The sequence below is a fragment of the Tubulanus polymorphus genome, chromosome 2 (assembly GCF_964204645.1).
Source record: "Tubulanus polymorphus chromosome 2, tnTubPoly1.2, whole genome shotgun sequence".
Classification (NCBI taxonomy): domain Eukaryota; kingdom Metazoa; phylum Nemertea; class Palaeonemertea; order Tubulaniformes; family Tubulanidae; genus Tubulanus; species Tubulanus polymorphus.
The window spans coordinates 11,748,545-11,771,569 of record NC_134026.1 but is presented as its reverse complement, the minus strand read 5'-3'; the positions used below and the strand labels follow the sequence as shown (position 1 = coordinate 11,771,569).

Genomic DNA, 23,025 nt, shown 5'->3' with positions numbered 1-23,025 from the left:
ACAGGGCATTTAGGAATATGACAATACAAAATATATGAATCAGACAACTTACAACAGGCGGACTTGGATACATTTTTTCAGTTTACATTTCATTGGAAATATAAAATATTTCATATCTCAAACCAAGATAAGAAATATGAACATATCATTTCAAATTACTAACTGAACGATGCTACCAATCATGAGCATCTGTTAAAGCCAACTTGCAGTATAAAAGGCTAATCAGTTGTCACTGGTACCAGATCATGTGGTACTACTGTTGAGTTTAGAGCCTCAATGGATTCACACACATTTATTTTGTTTTCTCAGGAATTCGGCCAAATTGAGCCCTCCCAATTGTCATATAACTTAACGAATGAATATATTCCAATGCAAAAGCCATCATCAATTTACACCAAGATCCAGCCTATTACGAACAATATCTTAAAGATTTTGAATTTCCCTCTCAGTTTTGAATCGTATCATTGGCATATAGGAGCTATCTTCATAAATGAAGCTGCGTCATCAGTACACTAGCAAAAGCTCTTATATATGTGATAATAAACAAACTGATTGAGTACTATAATTAGATATAACTGGAATGACATAATCATTCATTAAACTCCTTTGATAATTTGTTGATCTTAAAGGCCCATTGGTATGAGCAGTAGATAACAGGGTGGTAAGCACTTGAGATGGGCAGTCCCACTAGCTACAGTAACATATTGATGATATTTACAGTGAGTAAGGGAGGCTCACAACTGTAACTGTAGAGGTCACACACTGTAATATCTGACAAATGCATAAATTTTCATATAAAGTTTTGAGGTAATTTTAAATGGTGCAGTTTTATTGGGGATGAAAATCTGAAGCTTGTGATCATTTTCTGTAAGAAAAGGACCAAGATTAAAGAATTTGACGAAATTTTGAGATTTTTAAAAATTATCAATTTACATCTGATTTTGATGAAATTTGGGCATAACGCTGAAGGTAGATAGCTTAACAAGTGTATGAATTTTCAGACTGATTCCTTGATCGGGAAAAAAGTTTTTTTGTAGTGAGATTCAGGTACTATGAATTAGCCTATATTTTTGTTTATGTGTAGTGATGACCTAGGGTATCATGTTACCGTTACCGTGCCATGCAAGCTATGCTGATTCACTGGATAACTCCTCCCTTTACGTCATTCAAAGATTCAAATTTTGAAGAAAATACCAACGAAATTGCTTAATTACTCAAAGAGGAGGGTCTAAAACATAATTTTGACTGCAGAAATGAATATATTGCACATTAACACATATGTCTGGGCTTTTATACTGCCAGTGGGCCTTTAGTGAAATTTTCAATGAAATATCACCATCAATAACAACATATAACAATTTAGTTTCTTATACAATATTTATATGTAACAATACATTTTTGCACTGTCAATACATCCTGAAATCCTGATCAACTGGAATCGGAAACCACCTTCGAAAAAGTTTTAACACACAATCAGGCAAAATGTCCCTTCAATGCCAGGCAGTGTTTTTTCGTGATGCTTTCTAATGCTGGAATCTCAGCCGCTGAGGGTATTCCCTAAACAACCAATAAGAGCGCAGCTTTCTCATAATGACTTCAAAAAGTGCGATTATGTAGGCCATGGCCTGAACCACTGAAGAGCAGTGATTAGCTGAAAGTGATCTCTGATCCCTGGTGATCTTCACTGATCACCAAGGAAAAAAATGGAAGGCATTTTTTTGGTGCATATAGGCAAACAAATTCAAAATTCATCACCCCTGGTGACCAAACAACAAAACATATGACCTTGAAACTCACCACAGTCATAGAATATGTCAGCATATACGATTTTGTGATTGAGTGTGATAACAAAATATACCAAGGTACCAATATAATAAGGAAATACTAAGTTATTCTACTATTCAATGCCCCCTGGTGACCATATGGAACAACTAATGACCTTGAAACTCACCACAATCATAGAACATGATATAACCTACAACTTTCCAATTGATTGTGGGAGCAAAATATGCTCAGGTATCAATATAATGTGGAGAAACATTGTTCCACCTACAAATGAGTACTGATGGCACCAAGATGGCCGCCAATCGCGTGATAATTGGCTGATCAAAAATACCTATCTCAGGTATTAAAGATCCCTTTCCATAGAATACCCATCACAAATTGCAATGAAAAATGGCAAACCAGGAGCTATAGGACTCGGAATTCGGGCAAAAATTCACATTTTTGGGTACAATTGTCATATTACCCATGAGCCATCTATCGAAAAACCTCTGAAGTAGTTCAGCTACTTTGTACAAACAGTAGTTTTGAAATATATTTAGTGGATCAATATTAATTAATTATTTCTCTAATTGTGTGAACTACCTTTCTACACTAAAATGGCCATAATCTTTTAATCACAGGGAACTTTACCATCAAATCTCAGATAATCATCCGAACATACTGCAGAATAGAAAAGCAAGCTTTAGCAATTGGTAGGATATCCAAATTTAATTTGAGATTTTTCTGAAAAACTATATAAATTATGCTAATTAGGTTACGTGACGCACATAATTTGTATAAAAATTAATCTTTTTATCACCAAAATATTTGGCCACTATGTTGCCCTCCATGGGGCACAGTATCCCTTTTATAAAACTTGCTGTATCTTTATACCAAGGGTTTTAGTAAAATCACCAAAAACTTCGATTACTCTCTCAGGTGGGTATATGGTCAGTACTGAAAGGGTTATGCTGCTACAGCTACAACACAATTTTTTAGAAATTGTTTATGTGCATCCATATCTCATAACCATTCTTCTTCGGTTAAAAGTCCATCAAGCAGACATATACAGCTGTCCCACAAAAAAGTATAACGAAATTACGCTGTCCTCGGTTCCATTAAAAATCGTGATTTGTGGACATATCAATTCCCGTTTGAAGGTAAGACATTTATCTTTCAAGTGAGTTAGTGTTTGTTAGAACCCCTGCGTGCGTGGCTTGAACATTGTCTTCAGAAGTTTATAGCATTTGATCAAACATTCATATTGTGTTTGTAGATGCTTTAAAATTGCATTTAGGCTAATGCCCAATTTTTCACAAATTTCTATGTTGGGAAATTCCCCTCAGGTTTTGCTGCTTTCTGCTTCAAGTAGCCTAGCCATTCCACCGACTGACACAACTACTTTTGGCTGTCATTTAATTCTGAGAATGAATACCAAAATCATGACTGATGGCTTATATATATTTCTTAATATAGAAATATATATAAGCCATATGGCTTCAAGAAATTAAACTGATATTCAATGTTAATATTTAGGTATGGCAGCATCAGCAACAGAATGAAGAGACAACACTTATGGAATTCAATATGCATACCTCTTCTAATTCCATATTCTGTTGCATGTAACTGGTATTTTTTTCCTCTAAGATCTTTAACTGCCTTTTCAAGTCACCCATTTCCTCTGAAAGATCACAAAATGTTCTTAGTTAATATGTAGGGGGCATAATGCAAATTTAGTAACTGTTGCTGAATTGCTAACAATCTGACAATTTCAATATGCAATGTTCCCTCATCAATCCCTCATAAACATATACAGGAACCAATGACATTAACCCTTACAATACCACTACCGTTTGGCATACGGTACAAATTGACAAGCTAGCATACCCGTACCGTATGTGATACGGTATCACTTAACCCTTCTTCTAGAAGGGCATATCTATCAGTATCAGCCGGTGCTGATTTTGCTGATTTTGAAACAATTTGGCTGGATGAAACGGTTCAGCAGCTTGTATATGATGCTGACAGTGATGCAGGTGACGTGGAATTTGGTAGTGAACAAATTGAGAGTGACAACGAATATGACAGCAGCAGTTCAGATGATGAGACTTAGTCAGAAAATAGGTTTATAGTGCCGGCTATGATTTTGATGATGAAAATGATATCAGTGACAACTTTTTTAGACCCTGTTGATACGGTTGTCATGGCAATGGACACCAATAACAATAATGAAGAACCAGAAACCGTCCATCCTCAATGTCACATATATCCAAATAATTTGTCTTATTTGTAAGCCCAATGGTTATCAACACCATGGTATACAATGTATCAGTGTCAAATACATAGGTAACAATTTTCTGAGGCCTGAAATTATACCCCAATGAAACCCCTTACATCTGGCCTTCCGACATATCATGGTAAATGAGTGGAAAAATAAAAAATTTTAGTTGTTCTATTGCTTTGAAATTTTTACTACATAAAGTAAGGATATATGGCATACAATTTCAGTTGGAATTGAATAGATCAGTGCATTTTGCTGGGAGACAGAGCAGTTTATCTGAAACTTTATCGTGAATTTTTTTCATGGCGGCCATCTTGGAGTATGTGACCTTGACCTCAAGTTCACTTATATCCAAATTATTTATGTCTACATTGTTGGCCCAAAAGTTATCAACAACATGCTATATAAATTTTCTGTGTCAGATATCTTGGAACTATTCTATGAAGTTTCAAATATACACCTATAAACCCCTAAATTCCCTCCGGTACAGCAGCGGAGACACTATGTGGTATTGAAAGGGTTAAAACTCAGTACAATCCGAGAATATGTCATGGGCTTCAACTTTTGAAAACAGGTGCTTTTTTTCCAAGGGCATGGCCTCTTGAGTTTTAAGCATTCAAAGTTTTATTTCACATTGCATTTTATCTTTTTCACAAATTATTTTGTAGCCAAATAAAGCCAAAAACATACATTTCTTAATGATCTATGTCCAGAGTCCGGATTGTACTACTAAAATTTTACATAATTGGTTTAATGCCAACTCCATTATCGCTAACAAAGGGAAAACCAAACAATTGGGTGACCTCAATTCCATGGGCGGAGATGTGTCCTATAACAATGCTTACAATTATCAAATACAAATATGATGAGTTAATATGGAATATTTTCCTCCAACCAGCCGTCGAGGGACACAATGCCCATTTGCGAAATGTTTTAAAGTGCTGACAATTTCAATATTCAATGCCTCCTGGTGAAAATATACGAAAACTAATGACCTTCAAACTCACCCAAATCAATGTCATGAGCTACAATTTGGCAATCGATTTTGGTAACAAAATATGCCTCGTTACCAATTTGATATGGAAATACTAAGTAATTCTACTATTCAATGCCCCCTGGTGACCATATGCAAAACCCAATGAGCTTGAAACTCACCACAATAATAGAACATGTCATAAACTACAACTTTGCAATTGATCAAGGTAACAAAATATGCCTAGGTACCAATCTAATATGGAAATACTAAGTCATTCTAATATTCAACGCCCCCTGGTGACCATATAGAATAACTAATGTCCTTAAAACTCACCACAATCATAGACAATGACATGAGCTACAACTTTGCAATTGATTGTGGTATCAAAATATGCTTAGGTAAAAATATAATGTGGAAAAACTTCCCACCTACGAATGAGTAGTGATGATACCAAGATGGCCGGCAATTGCGTCATTATTGGCCGATCAAAAATACCTGGCTCAGGTTTAAAACATCCCTTTCCAAAGAATACCCTTCACAAATTGCAATGAGAAATGGCAAACCAGAAGGAAGCTACAGGACTCAGAATTTGGGCCAAAATTGACATTTTTGGGCACTAAAAAGGTCATAGGATGGCCATCTGGAGTCCGATCAACCCAATTTTTCTTATGGTGATGGGCCCTTGGGGATTCAAATATATACGAAAAATCAAGGTAATTGATCAAAGGGTTTTCAAATTTCCCACAAAAAGTTCAAAAAAATGTAAAAAGTACTGATTTTGGTGAACATCTATGGCTGCCAGTCGGCCATCTTGAATCTGACAGGGTCAATTTTTGGACCGAAGATGTGTCTAGGGTACATGTGTAACCCAAACATCAAAACATTACATTGAAGCGTCTTCAAAACTTCCTAAAATAACTGGATTTTGTCTACAGACGGACGAACGGACGACAAACGATAAGTGAACGCAAATAGCCAGCTGGGACCGAAGTCCCAAGTGGGCTGAAAAGGTCCCACATTGACTAAACTATTGGCACAAGTCATTCCGGAAGGAATTGGTCACACTGTCACATTGAGCTGTTCTTACCCATTTTCTTTTTGTATGTTTCGATAGTTAATTCATATTTTGCAACTTTGTCAGAATTATGTTTCAGGAAATCAATCTCATCTTTCAACGAACGAGCTTCTTCGGCTAACGATGTCATATCGTCATTCTATGGATTGAAAAATAAAACAGGAGACAATTACCATCATAAGATTAAATTTTTGTGGATAAATACAGAAATTATACATAAGAACAGTAATACAATCATGTAGCACAATATACATACCGTAAAAACCGGCGTATAAGTCGAGTTTTTAACCCTTGATTTTACCACTAAATTATTGACCTCGACTTATACGCCGAGTACAGTTTTCTACGAAGTATTTTCAGGTCACAAGAAATATTGATTCTGCCAGACAAAAAAGACAGTGTTCATCTTCTTACTGCTATAACAGTTTGAATAATTATTCATGATAAATAAAGTTATTTAATGAAAAAAACTTCTTTCATTTTGACACAGCTTCATTTAAAACGATGTATTCATATATGCGCGCTCATAGCAGCGCTTAATACATTAGGCTATATATAGCGTGTGACTCACACTACTGTATCACTGTATGGTAGTGTATTATACCTGAGTGTGTGTAACAGTCTATTGATTAAACACACAGCAGCACACATCGTTATCAAAACAAACTATTCAATACAATGATACTAGTAATTATTCTTCTAAGAGAAGGGACTCGACTTATAAGCCAGATATATGTTAAAATCATGAAATGTAGGTCTAAAAATCGACCTCGACTTATACGCCGCGTAGACTTATACGCCGGTTTTTACGGTACTCACAGACAATAATATGAATGACATTGAAATTGAGAATGAACTATGTGCTAATAAAAATGCTATTCTTTTCAAAAGTTCTAGTGGATTTAACATAGTCTCATATTAATTTTTTCTCCTAACCCCTTGACTGCGTGAATTTAGTATATTTTAGAGGCTGTATCATAGAAGTATTAGGGTTCCATGATTAGGTTTTACTTGTACCTTTTGCTGTAATTCTATCACTTCTCTTTCAAGAAGTTCTACTTTTACTCTGTAATCATCGCGAGCTGAAATGGCAAATCAATATTTAAGAATTTATCTGAAAAAGGATAACTAGCTTTCAGTAATGCTGCCACATGCATTTTCAAAATGAAGGTAGTCATAGAAAGAATCAATGACCAACGTCCGATAACTCTTATAGCATCCCACAAAATAACAAAGGGTTTGTACGAAGCATCAGAAAACCATAGTCATCATGGGAATGGTAAGAAGGTTTTTGTAAGAATGAGCAGATAAAGGACAAATGGTCCAGTGGCTCGACAACTGTAGAGCTAACAAGTGAAGTTAAAATCTGTCACGCTGTAGGCCTATCAGTATGCAAAAATGCTTCTTTGAAAACCAACCAAGAAAAGAATGAAATGATATTGACTTCAATTAATGACGATAAAACAAGTATTCCAGTCATGCTAATATCAGACTATCACTAAAAATTTGATGCTATCAATGATCGGCCGTGTGGAAAACAAGGAAGTAAAATTTCCTCATTTTGAACCCACATTTTCACCACATATCTTGATACAATGTTACGTTTAATGCGCACCTGGCTATGACATCATGAGGGAGCTCAAACCGGGTCAACACAAATTAAATATAACCAAGAATTTGATGGGTTTTGTCTTTAAAAGCCCATAACTACTGAACAAAGCGTAAGATTTTGACAAGATAAAGATCTTCCCGCACAAATATCATTGAATTTCTACATGTGTAATTTTGGACAGTTTAAGATGCTGCATAAAAAAATGTGCTCAAATAAATCGATTTTTTAACCCTTTTAACCCTAAATATTTTAAGTAGAATGAGTTCCTTTTGAACTTGCATGGATGGATGTACAAATATCCTTTATTGGATATCTAAGCCTTCATTTCTATCAATTAGATTAGCTCTATTCTTTTCTGGGCCTTTTAAGTAAAGTTCCACATTTTTAAACAATTTCAACAGAATATTCGCAAATGAACGTTTTCATCATGAATTAGCCATGCTATGGACTCTAGTTTATATGTTACCAGTAGCATGGGCGATTAAGTTCATTCCGAAAATACATGTGGCAAAAGGATACAATATTTCTCACCTGCTTCTAGCCTATACACTTCATCCTGTAGCTTTTCGACCTGATGCTGTAATGTTTGGTATCGTCTCCCAGTGGTTGTTCTGAAAGATGTTTTTAAAATTTTGACCAATTCGACTCATTCCTTCTATTATATACACAAGATACATAATTGGTATACGAGTGTAGCCTAACATAAATTAATATTCCATTTCATAATGGCAACCTTGAACTCTTAAACATCATCAGTTTAAACGATATTGAAAGTGTAGTCGGTGTATAAGTCGACCTACGTTTTTTGACATGATTTTTTGTCTCAACTAGGGGTCCAGGGACACCATGCCCACTTGGGAAGTGGTTTCAAATGCTCAACAATCTAACAATTTCAATATTCAACGCCCTCTGGTGACCATATACAAAAACCAATGACCTTGAAACTCAATACAATCATAAAACATGTCAGCAGCTACGATTTTGTAATTGATTGTGATAACAAAAAATGCCTCGTTACTAATTTAATATGGAAATACTAAGTTAATCTACTATTCAACGCCCCCTGGTGACCATATTCAAAACCCAATAACCTTGTAACTCACCATAGAACATGTCATGAACTACAACTTTGCAATTGATCATGGTAACAAAATATGCCTAGGTACCAATATAATAAGGAAATACCAGGTTATTCTACTATTCAACGCCCCCTGGTGACCATATAGAATAACTAATTTCCTTAAAACTCACCACAATCATAGATGATGTCATGAGCTACAACTTTGCAATTGATTGCGGTAACAAAATATGTATTGGTACAAATATAATATAGAAATACTAAGATATTGTATTATTCAACGCCCCCTGGTGGCCATATACAAAAAACAATGAACTTGAAACTCACCCCAATCATAGAACACGTTATACGCTACAATTTTCTAATTCATTGTTGTAACAAAATATGCTTAGGTAACAATATAATGTCGAAAAACTTTTTCCCACCTACGAATGAGTACTAATGACACCAAGATGGCCGCCAATTGCGTCATAATTGGCGGATCAAAAATACCTATCTCAGGTATAAAACATCCATCCCTTTACAAAGAATACCCATCGCAAATTGCAATGAGAAATGGCAAACCAGTAGGAAGCTACAGGACCTAGAATTCTGGCCAAAATTGACATTTTTGGGCACTAAAAAGGTCATAGGACGGCCATCTTGAGTCAGATGGACCCAATTTTTCTTATGCTGATGGGCCCTTGGTAGATTCAAATATATTCGAAAGATCAAGGTAATTGATCATATCGTCTTCAAAATTTCCCTCGTAAACTTCGAAAATGTGTAAAAAGTGCTGATTTTGGCGAACAACAATGGCTGCCAGTTGGCCATCTTGATTCTGATAGGGCCAGTTTTTGGGCTGAAGATGCGTCTAGGGTAGATACATGTATAAACCAAATATCAAGACATTACCTTGAAGCGTCTTCAAAACTTCCCAAAATAACTGGATTCCGTCTACGGACGGACGGACGGACGACGGACGAAAAGTGAACGCAATAGCCCGCTGGGACTTAAGTCCCAAGTGGGCTAAAAACTTGACTTATACACCAGAAAATAGAGTATATGTTATTTGATATACGCTCGCTATACAAGGTTGTTGTTTTATGAAGATTGTTTTAAAATCACACATACAACATTTTGCACATGCTTGATATTATGTTAGGAATTTCACTAAAGGCTGCATGTAAGGTTGAATGAAATGGAATCATCACTTACGTTGGGTCATCTAAACTATCCGATTGATTCATTCGCTCTTGAAGTTTTTCATATTCTGATGATAGAGTGGCTCGTTCATCTTGTAAGGCAGCAACCTTTCAAAGTTCAAATTAAAGAATTAACTTTCATAACAATTATTATCCCGCAAAATTTTGACCCAATTATTCTAAGCACATTATAACTAAAGGCTATTTATTCACTTTGCAAGTACCATTGAGTGGAAGATAATTGATTCATTATGAGAATTATCTAGCATACCAAAACATATGTTTAAATAAGACGAATAATTGATTACGTACTTGCAAGTCTAATTCTCGACAACGAGTGGCTATTTCATCTCTCTGTTGTATAACTGATTGTAGTTCTTCAGTGGTGCGTTTCAACTAAAAAATTGGTTCATTGTACAATTTGTCCGAAAAAGATTGTCATTAACAACAGCAGTCAACCTCGCTGTAATTGTCACTTTAAGGACAGGCTCAAAAATGTTGATTCATCAGATTGATAACTTCAGTACATTTCCGCTTTATACTCAAATTACTAGTCATGTTTATGGGATACTTGAATCATGGGCTGATACCACAGGCACTCGCCGATGGGCTTGGGATACAGTTGCTGGGGTTTTTGATAGTGTATCTGTGTTTTGAGTGGTTATTCTGCAATAAATCCGAGAAAAAATGTCTTGGTACTGATACGTTTAAAAGATAATGGCCGCTGGCTCCACACACGGCAACCTCACAAAACACTAACAAACTTCGTTTGAGACGGCAACACTAGGTCACACGGGCACCTGCTACAAGTATTCCCCTTCTATATTCAAATAAAGCAGGATTTCGTTATGACGTCACTCAGCGGTTGAACGACGTTCGGTGACCTAGTGTTGCCGTCTCAACGCCTGTAAAGTTTTTCCTATACGCTCACGCTTCGTCAACTACCTTTTCTTTTATATTACTAAAGACGTTTCACAAATTGACAGTGTCTCACAATTGGATGGAATAATAGGATATATAACTGTCATATCACTAGTAAGTGTCATATAAAATAAAAGTTTTGATTTTAGATTGAAAAACGAAGTTTGTTCAGTATTTTGTGAGGTCGCCGTGTGTGGAGCCAGCGGCCATTATCTTTCTAAACGTATCAGTACCAAGGTCCAAGACGTTTTTTTCTCGGATTTATTGCAGAATAACCACTCAAAACACAGATACACTATCAAAAACCCCAGCAACTGTATCCCAAGCCCATCGGCGAGTGCCTGTGCTGATACCTAGGTGAATTCCACATTTTATACAAAAAAAAATAAGAAGGGACTTGCAAAACAGTGACAACTCAAGTAAAATGACAACCGTTGAATAACAAATTAACCACAGAAACCAAAGAAAATCGGGAAGCGTAATTCAATTTCAAGGATAGATGACGATCCAAAATGACAAATTATACGCTGACAAGTGAAACGAGGTTGATTGTATGCTGATTACTGAACGGTACAGCCTAGAAATAACTTAGCTCATAACAGGTCTAATGTTCATAAACAGGGGTGGATCCAGGCTGAAAGAAAGGGGGTTAACCTCATATGAAAAGGGTACTTTATTAAGTATGGAGGGAGTCTCAGCGCGTGCCAAAAGCGCGATAGACCTGTAGGGTGGTCTGGGGGACCTCCTCCAGAAAATTTTGAAAATTAAGGTACATTTTCATACATTTTTATACAAGTACTATGGACTTCTGTCATTGATCAATGTCGGGTGGAATTTTTTTCATATATGATTTTCAAAAGGGCACTTGGTCAGAAAAGGGGGGTTCGAACCCCCAAAACCCCCTCTGGATCCGCGCCTGATAGAAGCCTTCATATTTTCATATTCCATTTATCAAACAGAACAGATTAGGAAGGCTTAAGCTAGTTACATGCACTACTGCAGTTGATGAAACATTGTATCAGTGTTATTGGGACACACTGTATAACAATTGAAGAAATCCCACAATTCAAATTTTATATGAGATAATTTATTAGAATGAAACCACATTGTTTTGGCTGTTGACTAACAGCCATCATCAGGTGGAATGACCAGAAAAAAGAAGTAACATAGCGTACAAACTTACAGGACATATGAAAGCGATGTGTAAGAATTAGTTTCACAGAACAAGTGACAAATGAAAACAACAAAGGGGTACCACAGAAACCATAAAATCTATAAACAGTTAGGATGAATACAAATTATGTAACTAAGTGGAGTAGAAGTGGATGGGGATAGCAGTGTGACACAGTGACATTAACCAAAATCTAGTAGAGAGTTGATATGTCTGAATAATAATTGATTATGAGAAAAACCAGTATTTAGATTAGTAGACAAGTTGGATTTCGAAAGTTTACAAATAAGGGCTTATTCCAATATGTGTCTCTTATGGATGTCTTTACAAGGATAAATGAGTTTACAATTTTGAAAGTAAAATTGGTGGTTGGTTGTAAAAACATGGTTTCCTATCCCACTTTCAGGCTTTTGATTACGGATGTCTACCCTATGTTCCTTAACACGTTGACTAAGATTGCGACCCGTTTCCCCGATGTACATCACGTTTCCAATCCTTTCAGGGTATCTTATAGACCCCAGACTCAATGAGCTCACCATTCGGTTTGTTTTTACTTAAAACATTGTTGAGTGTATAATGATATTGGAAGACTAATCTAGAGTCAATGGTGCTTACTACTGATAAATACACGCGGTGAACCGTTCCAAAGTGGGTAGATACGGGATTACAATACTCCTTTGAGCTCTGCATTTTGTGGTCAAATCTTTACATCCAAAGTGAGAGAAGTCCTGGCTTTAAAATATGCTTTGTTCAAAATCTTTACTGGGTAAGCCAATTTTCTAAGAGCAGTTTTTAGCAGCACTGGACACCATGTTGAGCAAGCTCGTCAGTGATCTGTTCTTGGTTCCATTCGGTTAAGGAATCCCGAAGCTCTCGTTCACCTCCCTTAGGGTTCGTACCATTGTCTGAGCAGATGGTAATCGGATTTCCTCTTCTTGCAATAAAATGTCTAAGCGCTAGCAGAAAATTGTCAGCATCAAGGGTATCAGCAAACAAGCACGCAGCAGACCCTTATCATCAAGCATCAGCGTTAATTGGAGGACACAGCTTTTTCGTAATGGCTTCTTTTCTCACAGGGCTTCAACCTCTGACGCGGAAATTCTGGCTTGAACATCTCGTAGAAGTAATAGTTCTGCTTTCTTCAACTCCGGCGTAGTTAATGGACCAAGTTCGGCGGGTATTTTCTTCACAATTCGGATCAGATTCTGGACATAGCGAATGGCCCAAACAACAATACACACATAACGAATCCATGACGTGAACCTGGTTGCATCGGGTAAAACTTGGATCAACACAGCTTTGGTATTATAAGATACTCTTCTTACGTCCGGGTCGTCATCTTGCAGCGGAGTCGTATCTTTGTCTTGGTGTGGCCAATGCTTTGGATCCAACAAAAACTCTGGACTGTTCAGCCATCTTTTATCGGCAGCCAGTTCAGAGGTTGACGCACCCCGAGAGCAGATATCAGCAGCGTTCAGTACACCCGGAACATGGGACCATTGGTCGGGAGTGGATTCATTGAAAATCACAATGTTTGTATTGCTCTCTGCGGCAGTACACCCGGAACATGGGACCATTGGTCGGGAGTGGATTCATAAAAAATCACAATGTTTGTATTGCTCTCTGCGGCGGATTTCGTCGAGCAAAACGGCAGGCACCGTCATCATCTCGGTCGTCTAGTTGGCGGAAGCGGGTGTCATTTCGGTCATGATGGTGTCGGTTGGCCTCAAAGTCTCAGTCGTCTCCATGGCGATTTCGGATATCATCAACGTTTCGGTCATTTCCATGATGATTTCGGGCATCGTCAAAGTTTTGGTCGGTTCCATGGCGACCTCTGGAGCTGGTTCCAACATCTAGAGGCTGGAGCAGTATCATAGTTTCAGTAGCTAGCGGCTGGTCATGAGTGGAATCAGCTTCTTCAACATCATCAAAGTCATGCACACGCTGCTCCTCTAAAGTCTATCCCAGTGGAAATGATCGCAGTGTATCAAAGAGTTGTTATCACAACATTTCTGGATCCCTGTGGTTCCTACTACTCAACTCTATGTGTTACTGCGGTCAGGCGACTACGGAATTTAAGAGTGCATAATAACCCATCAACTGCATCGTCATTCATAAGGATAAAGCCATCCTCATCCAAGACCATATTAAAACAAACCAATATCATCTTATTTTACTAAATAGCCATTCTTGAATTTTAGTCCCATTTTAAGAATAATCATGTGTCAAAACAGGGAGGTGGGAGTTTCACTTCCACCTACCTGGTCAAACAAAGATTTGACCTGCGAATAAATATCTCTTCATCTATTAGATTCACATATTTGTACAATGACATCTACAATATCTAAGATTATTTTCACTGACCTAACAGCTCGTCAGAGTCTGTGGAAATATTTTTCAAATGACTTAGTGGATTTATTTATCTTCTGGAATTATCTCATGAGTCGTGTGCTGTTATTTTGCCTGCAAATCTGTCTAAATATCATGTTTCAACTTGGATATTAGTTCTGACACTTTGTAATGTAAATATCTACTTCGGTACCCTTTGAAAATATTCACTCTTGAATGCAACAAGACTTCAAAACTGATTTTCATAGCTAATGTCTTCATTTTCTTTGGGTAAGTTTGGAAAAGTTTTGCCCTTTATTCACTCTTAACTGTTACTATAGTAACAATCAGCTGGGGTCCAGCGAGTTAGCGATGCTCATGGTGAGTTTGACCACTTACAGCTGTTAGAATCAATTAAATTGTTGTTGATACTGGCTCTTTGAGAGTGAAATGCCGCGATCATATCCACTGGGATAGAATTTAGCGGATTAATTCCACTTCTGATCAAACTTGCTTCAAGTGCTGCAACTACAGCTGCATCTTCGGCTTCTTGGAGGAGGCGACGACGACGGGGTTCTTGCTCTTTTTTCTCCTGTTCCAATCTGTTTTTCAGTTGAGTAAGCTGCACAACTTGCAGCTTGGTTTTAACATCAGCGGTCTTAGAGCACGTGGAGGTTGTAGAGCTTGCCTTTGAGATACCTGATGTACCATCATTCAGTCTTGAAGTTAGATTTTCCCGTATGGTTTTAGAAACAAGGCGATGACGGGTTTCTACTTCAGCCACATAACTATGTGCATCAGCAACCTCCTGGTCACTAGTCAACATCGCGACATATCTCTCGTTGATTGCGTGGATTTCTTCTACGGTCTTATCGATCTGCGACAGTTACTGACGCAGCTCACGTCGGCTTCCTTTCACATCAATGATATCATCAGCAGTGTTGCATCTTCTCGTGAAAACAGATTTGTGGGATCCTCGCTCTTGTTTCAAGGCTGGTTGTTGCTGCCTTCGGTTGAAATCACTAGTTACGGACAACCGGCTCGAGGGACCAATAAATGTCGGCAGTAAAGCCACACTTCAGCATTTGTAGACAACGAACAAGTGAATTACGATGATAAACATCAGCCAGGAAAAACATCAGCAAAAACAACCAACTTCTGATGTACATCTAACATTATGTATTGCTACCAAAATAGTGAAGTGAGGTGACATTGTATACAGGGTTTATATAGTCAGGTTCAAGTAACACATACAAGTTTCTATTGTTAAAATACTGGTCAGCCACTGAAAACCTTAAGGGCAGCAAGTACAAACTTTCGAAATCCAACTTATCTACTAATATAAATACTGGTTTTTCTCCTAATAATCAATTATTATCCAGACATATCAACTCTCTACTAGATTTTGGTTAATGCTTGGAGTAATCATTTGTCAAATGATTACTCCAAGGTTAATGTCACTATGTGTCCACTTCTACTCCACTTAGTATTAATCCTAACTGTTTGTAGATTTTATGGTTGTTTTCATTTGTCACTTGTTCTGTTAAACTCATTCTTACACATCGCTTTTGTTCGTCCTGTTTACTTCAGTTTGCTGGTCATTCCACCTGATGATGGCTGTTAGTCAACAGCCAAAACGTTGTGGTTTCATTTTAATAAATTATCTCATATAAAATTTGAATTGTTGGATTTCTTCAATTTATCTACAATATACACGGATTAGAGTGTTACATTCGACGACAACACTGTATAGCGTTTGCATTAAAACACAAGGCATTGACAGGCTTCATTCACAATCATTTTTTCTTTCAGAAATCTGCTATAACGATGATGTATAATGAACAATTTTCATAAAATTTTGCAAGCACAGGTGAATATTTAAGGGTAACTGACATTTTTTTTCTTTCGAAATATAACAATATAAATTTTGAATAGACAAGAAATAAATGAACTACCAAATAAAAAGATTAATTAATTTATCAATCATAAGAGTAATTAAAAGGAAGACATTGTGATACTCTATGTTTAGGCGAATACTCACATAGATCATAGCTTATGAAATGCTAATCATTCTTATCAAGCCTTTGTGGCTCAGGTGGTTAAGGCTCAGGTTTTTAAGACGATGTCGGTTGATTTGAATCCCACACTTCCACGTTTCGTTTTCAGAGAAGGGGTTGGCCAAGTGATCAATTTCTAACTGGCAGAGCTCATAGAAGTTTCTACATGAAATAGAAACGGCAAATACGGGCATCTGACTGGTCGAGGACGATTGACCGGATTCAAAAGCTTGTTATAAGCATTCACAGATTTTGATCTCACTAGCATTCAAGTAGTTTGAAAACTTATGCTTGAAAACTCCACAAAAACTTACAATAAATTTCTACAGCCCTTTTACGACAAATATTCAAAGGAATAATGTTTCAACGATTCATACCCAACTATCTTTAGTCTCAAGCTGCAGATGAGTTTTGATAGAACAGCACATCACAAATCTTTTACAAATATTATCTTTAAATTTTGAAATAGGGATCGATGAGGAAATATTCTAATATCGTGATCAAAGCTGCTACCAATACGCAGTATATTTCAAGCAAAAAATTGAAATTATTCCTGCAGCTAATTGTCATCAGTTCATAAGTCAAAATATCCTTGATATCAAACCATGATCTTACTTACTATCACTAAATGATAATCCAAAATGATGATTTATACTTAGTTGCTCCTTGCTGTCTACCAGAGAATGCCATGGATTACTATTCAAATCCTATTTTTTGTGCTTAGCTTGAACAGATGCGGTCTGTTCAACCGCTAATTATAATCACTAATATGTAGACTTTCAAAATCAAGAGACATTTTGTCTGAATTTGAATGCCAAACAGGTATCAAATTAAGTTGAATTGTTCTTATAACTGATTTCCTATTCATAGCTATTGACAATATATCTAAGCCATCACTGTCATGACATAGTTCTTTTAAAAGACACAGTACTACGCGTTCAGCAGGAGCAATGTAAACATTAAAACAGGTGTGCGAACATCTAAATCATCAATTCTACTAGATTCAAAAGATTTTTCCAAGTGTGAAATCACCTAGCCTTAATGTATACTTTTACCCATCATTAGGTGTAAAAAGTAAAACCTTCATTGAAAAATTGTCAGTTACCCTCAGCACTGCGTGGCAACATTTACCAACTTGAAAAATGTGTCTGGGATGTGTGGTACTAGGCAACAACTGGCTATGTTCCGCAGTTCGAGCATCTGATTTCTCAAATACATGTATATGTTGTTTAAAAATTAAGTATGTCCATGATTTAATGCTTCTAGAAGCTTGCACGTATGGCAAAGGAAGGAATCATTATGGAAGGTGGGTGAAAAAACTTTTTTTCGAGACTAAGGTTCTCAATCTTAAGACCCTCACGATAAAAGGATATACCGCAATGAGTAGGAGAAGTTTCGTTATCAGTTATGGCTTTGCAGCTAGCTACATTTTTTGTACATTTACTCTACATGTCAGTTTATTTCCAACAGGTTTTACAGTACCTGTTCTCCGAGTTCTGAGAAATTTTCTGAAATGTTTGCGGGTGCTTCTTTTGTCATCAACTTTAAAAATGACCAGAAGAAATAACAATCATTGATAAAAAACAAATTTGAGACAAGGGTGCAAGAAATGAAACTAATGCAACTGGTTTACCTCTTGTATGGCATGCATAACACTCTGCTGGACAGTTTCTTCCATAGCCATTATCTTTTCAATATATTCTTGTTTGTGATTACAGTTTACTGCACAGCCTAAAATAAGCTGCAATAACCTGCCCAGTTCAGGCCTACTTCCTTCTTCACCTAACAATAGAAAAGAAAACTGTGAAACTGTACATTTTTCTTGAAACTTGCTCTGCTGATGATTTGAAAAGGTATTAGCTTATTTCTGGGGTTTTTTCTTCACACAGCCAATTGGGTAAGCATTATTCTATTGAATTGGTATTTTTTGGATTAAAAAATACAAAATTGCATGTGTGCATACTGTTTTCATGTTTGGGTGCCTGCTAATATTTTACATCAATAAAGGAAGATTGGTTGGCTACAGTGAGTCCGCCCAGCCCAGGGCCCTCAAATTTTGCAAACAAATCAACTCCTACTAAAACAGGAGCTAAACTAGTTAGAAAACTAACATGAAAGTTTGTTGAAAAATAACATATGTATTGCTTTTTGTTCTTGACGATAAATAATATACTCAAAAATTATCATTACGATGTGAGTTTTGATGAAGTATATTTAACCTAATTAAAAAAGAAATGCCAAAATTCACAACATTAGTTATCATTTTGGCAATATTCTTTTGATTTAGTAGGTCAAGGGGTGCCTAGTGGCCTAGATACATATAGGATTAGCATTTAGGATTTAATTTCAAATAAATTATGCAGAAATTGTTTCTTAATCTTATCATAGACTGATTGGAGAATACAAACAACAGTTTTCATCATTATCTGTGCAGTCTGAGGTGCCCAGGAGTCACTCAGATCAAACATTAGCCATACAGTACAATAAGCTTCAATGTTGAGTTCTTAATTATTTCAGTACCATATTTCTAAGAAATATTTTGTTCAATTAAATTTCTTTGGTCATCATATCAACAAAAAGAAGTGTAGTGGTCTATTTCAGTATGAAAATTGGCTCTATTTGGAGGATAACTATTTTTCCAGGCACCGATTCCAAAAATACCATAGCAATTTCGAATCCAAGATGGCTGACATTGGTTAACCTCAACTCACCAATCTGAACCAAGGGAAATTGTTCTGAAACATAGCCCAATAATTGATAATGCATGAGCCACACCGAATCTGGACCAGGATGACGTTTTATAAAAGATACAGTTAAAAAATACAGATAGAAAAAGGCATGCCCTTTTGTTTTCCGCTCAAAATGGTGCATGTTGTCACTCAAGCGAAAATTCAATTCGATTTAGTTCGGCATTTGAGGCACTAATTCGCCATCTATGAGTAAATAGTGAAACTAAATTGAAGCGCAAGGTCGTTTAGTATCGCTACACACCAGCAGCGTAATGACTCACCACACCAGCATTTGAAGTAAATGAATATATTTGTGATGTAAATAATACGTCATGCATGTGAGAGAAGGTCATTATTTGCGACGTAAATATACATCACTAGTGGTAGGGAAGAGGTTAAGATGAATGTCCACATCATTTGGTAGCTCTGAAATGTTGACAGATGTTGTAACCCATGTACGTACCAATAGCATTGATGTCTGGCATATGAAAGTCATTGATTTGTTGACCTAATACCTACAAACAGCATGAAAATATAAGATAAAACAATGCCTAATGGTCAATTTGCGAGTATGCTACTTCTATTGATAATGTTTATTCAGTGTTCTCTACAGGTAAAATCTTTCACAGGGCGGTTGGCCTATTCAACTACAGGCAGATGTTAAGGCAACAAATTTTTAAAATTCTTATAAGAAGAAAATTTTACTCGCTCCAATGCCTTAGGCGCTTTAATTAGTAGAAGTTAGTATCAACACGGAACCAATCTATCATTTACTTCCTACTAGTGCAGCGGGCAATGACAATCCTGTACCGCCGCCCTCTAGTCAGGACATCGACACTACATCAACACTATTTTTATTTCCTTGATGTCTGGAATCGACATCAGAACACCACTATTTTAAACATTATTCGACGGAGTATCACCCATCCAATATCGGGTAACGACGCCTTATCACAATAAGTTTAATTTCAAATTCTAAAAACACCTTGGTGTTAAAGTTTGTGTAGTGTGCTGCCTTTCTTTTGCCATTATTTAACCCCACCATGCCTTTTGCTTTGCTTTTTCTGTAAAATAGATGTTGACTTTTTATGCATGAAAACAATTGAGATCCATGTTATTAACAACCAGCCTCATCCTTTCTGCTTCAAATTCTAACTAGGGGTCCAGGGACACCATGCCCACTTGGGAAGTGGTTCCAAATACTCAACAATCTAACAATATCAATATTGAACGCCCCCTGGTGACCATATACAAAAACCAATGAACTTGAAACTCACCACAATCATAGAACATGTCAGCAGCTACGATTTTGTAATTGATTGTGATAACAAAATATGCCTCGTTACCAATTTAATATGGAAATACTAAGTTATTCTACTATTTAACTGGTGACCATATTCAAAACCCAATTACCTCGAAACTTACGACAATCATAGAACATGTCATGAACTACAACTTTGTAATTGATCATGGTAACAAGATATGCCTAGGTACCAATATAATAAGGAAATATTAAGTTATTCTACTATTCAACGCCCCCTGGTGACCATATAGAATATATAATGACCTTAAAACTCGCAACAATCATAGATTATGTCATGAGCTACAACTTTCCAATTGATTGTGGTTACAAAATATGCATAGGTACGAATATAATATAGAAATGCTAAGATATTGCATAATTCAACGCCCCCTGGTGGCCATATATAAAATCCAATGACCTTGAAACTCACCACAATCATAGAACACGTTATGAGCTACAACTTTCTTAATGATTGTGGTAACAAAATACGCTTAGGTATCAATATAATGTGAAAAAACTTTTTCCCACTTACGAATGAGTACTGGTGACACCAAGATGGCCGCCAATTGCGTCATAATTGGCTGATGAAAAATACCTGTCTCAGGTATAAAACATCCCTTTCCAAAGAATACCCATCACAAATTGCAATGAGAAATGGTAAACCAGTAGGAAGCTACAGGACTCAGAATTTGGGCCAAAATTAACATTTTTGGGCACTAAAAAGGTCATAGGACGGCCATCTTGAGTCCGATCGACCCAATTTTTGATATGCTGATGGGCCCTGGAGGGATTCACATATAACCGAAAGATCAAGGTAATTGATCAAAGCGTCTTTAAAATTTCCCTCATAAAGTTCAAAAATGTGTGAAAAGCGCTGATTTTGGCGAACAACAATGGCTGCCAGTCGGCCATCTTGAATCTGACAGGGCCAGTTTTTGGGCTGAAGATGTGTCTAGGGTAGATACATGTGTAACCCAAATATCAAGACATTACCATAAAGCGTCTTCAAAACTTCCCAAAATAACTGGATTCCGTCTACGGACGGATGGACGACGGACGAAAAGTGAACGCAATAGCCCGCTGGGACTAAAGTCCCAAGTGGGCTAAAAAGCCAAGAGCAAAAAGCATGTCTGTCCCCAGTCAGATAGAAGGGGGAGGGAATAATGGCAAAATTCTACAGATGCGTCGCCACTCGCCAGCAGTTCAGTCACTTAGAACCAGAAGTGGGCTAAAAAGCCAAGAGCAAAAAGCATGTCTGTCCCCAGTCAGATAGAAGGGGGAGGGAATAATGGCAAAATTCTACAGATGCGTCGCCACTCGCCAGCAGTTCAGTCACTTAGAACCAGTCGCCATATATGGAGCAAAAGCAGAGGTTCCAACCTGATGGCAGGTGATGAATCCACACGTTCCATAAAAAATAAAAAAAGCCAGCAAACCATCCCATTTCGAGTACGACCGTTGGCATCTCAAGGACCATATTATAATACGTTTTCTGATAATATTTTGACCGAGGGTAGCAATGATTGTATATATCCCGTAATGTAACAGGCTCATTTGCTAAAATGAACTTTGCAATGCCTATATTTCTCATACATGTACAAGACTCTGACTTATGGGCTAATAATCTACAAGCATATTCTTGACATTTAATATATTCTTCAAGAGAGATCGAATTAAACCGTAAAACTTTAACATGTGACCCATGCTGCGTATACTTTGGTTCATCACTCATTCGGTCATTTAGGTACTTTTTATTTAGTTCAGAAATGGGAGACTTTACCAACTTTTCACTTGCAACAGAAGAGGGGTTTCCACGATCGACTTCCCGAATAACTTGGTACTTGGGCATCGTCCCTTTCGCCTAGAACCATTTCTCGTTCTAATACCGTTTTCTTTTTCGTTAGGTGTCTCTTATCCCTAACAGCTTTCAAATTCTTTTTTCCAGGTTCCTTTTCTCTTCACGAAGCATATTAATTTCGTCCCTGTTACTCTTTATTTCTTCTCGTATGAAATCTGCCTGATTGATTAGATTAAGTTCAATTCGGTCATTTAATAATAATTCGTTCGACAGTTTCAGTTCATTCAATTCAGCGTCAATTTGTAGATCTCTTTGTTTTCGGACATCAGCAGATATACGTTTACGTTTAGTCGTACTCGATTCAGACCCAGTGCTAGTGGAGGATGAAGCCTGTTTAAAGGCATATAAAATCTTAATCTTGAAAGCAATAATTAGATAAAATATAGATATTAAGTGTTTCATATATAGTTCCCGACAGACATAAGCCTATTGGTTGTTAAATAGCTCCACTGCGTTTCTGGCATATAATTCCACCAGGATGCACTCCAGAGCCAGAGTTGAATAGCAATTTTAGCCTCAGACACATAGATCCAAAGTTCTATTACTGCTGGTACTATCATCCACAGTGTTAGACCCAGTCTCAACATCAGAAGCCTGACTCTCATCTATGAGTTTCATATTGCTCATTGCAGGTAAATGCTGAAAAAATTCTTCATCCACCTCTATCAACGTTCCACCAATATCTGCC

General features: G+C 36.9%; 1 protein-coding gene across 4 annotated transcripts in view; it reads right to left on the bottom strand.

Annotated features, from left to right (window-relative positions):
- LOC141899955 (protein Hook homolog 3-like) overlaps positions 1-23,025 on the bottom strand; it is a 114,947-nt gene that overhangs the window by 57,524 nt on the left and 34,398 nt on the right. For all 4 annotated transcript variants that reach the window (XR_012618651.1, XM_074786596.1, XM_074786599.1 and 1 more), the window contains exons 5-13: positions 19,640-19,691; positions 18,081-18,229; positions 17,930-17,989; positions 10,283-10,366; positions 9,984-10,078; positions 8,240-8,319; positions 7,114-7,178; positions 6,109-6,235; positions 3,360-3,445 (exon numbers count right to left, since the gene is read on the bottom strand). Coding sequence is in view for 3 of the 4 variants with exons in the window: in XM_074786596.1 (XP_074642697.1) it covers positions 3,360-3,445; positions 6,109-6,235; positions 7,114-7,178; positions 8,240-8,319; positions 9,984-10,078; positions 10,283-10,366; positions 17,930-17,989; positions 18,081-18,229; positions 19,640-19,691 (798 nt within the window). In the remaining variant the exon portion in view is untranslated. The remainder of the gene's footprint in view (positions 1-3,359; positions 3,446-6,108; positions 6,236-7,113; positions 7,179-8,239; positions 8,320-9,983; positions 10,079-10,282; positions 10,367-17,929; positions 17,990-18,080; positions 18,230-19,639; positions 19,692-23,025) is intronic.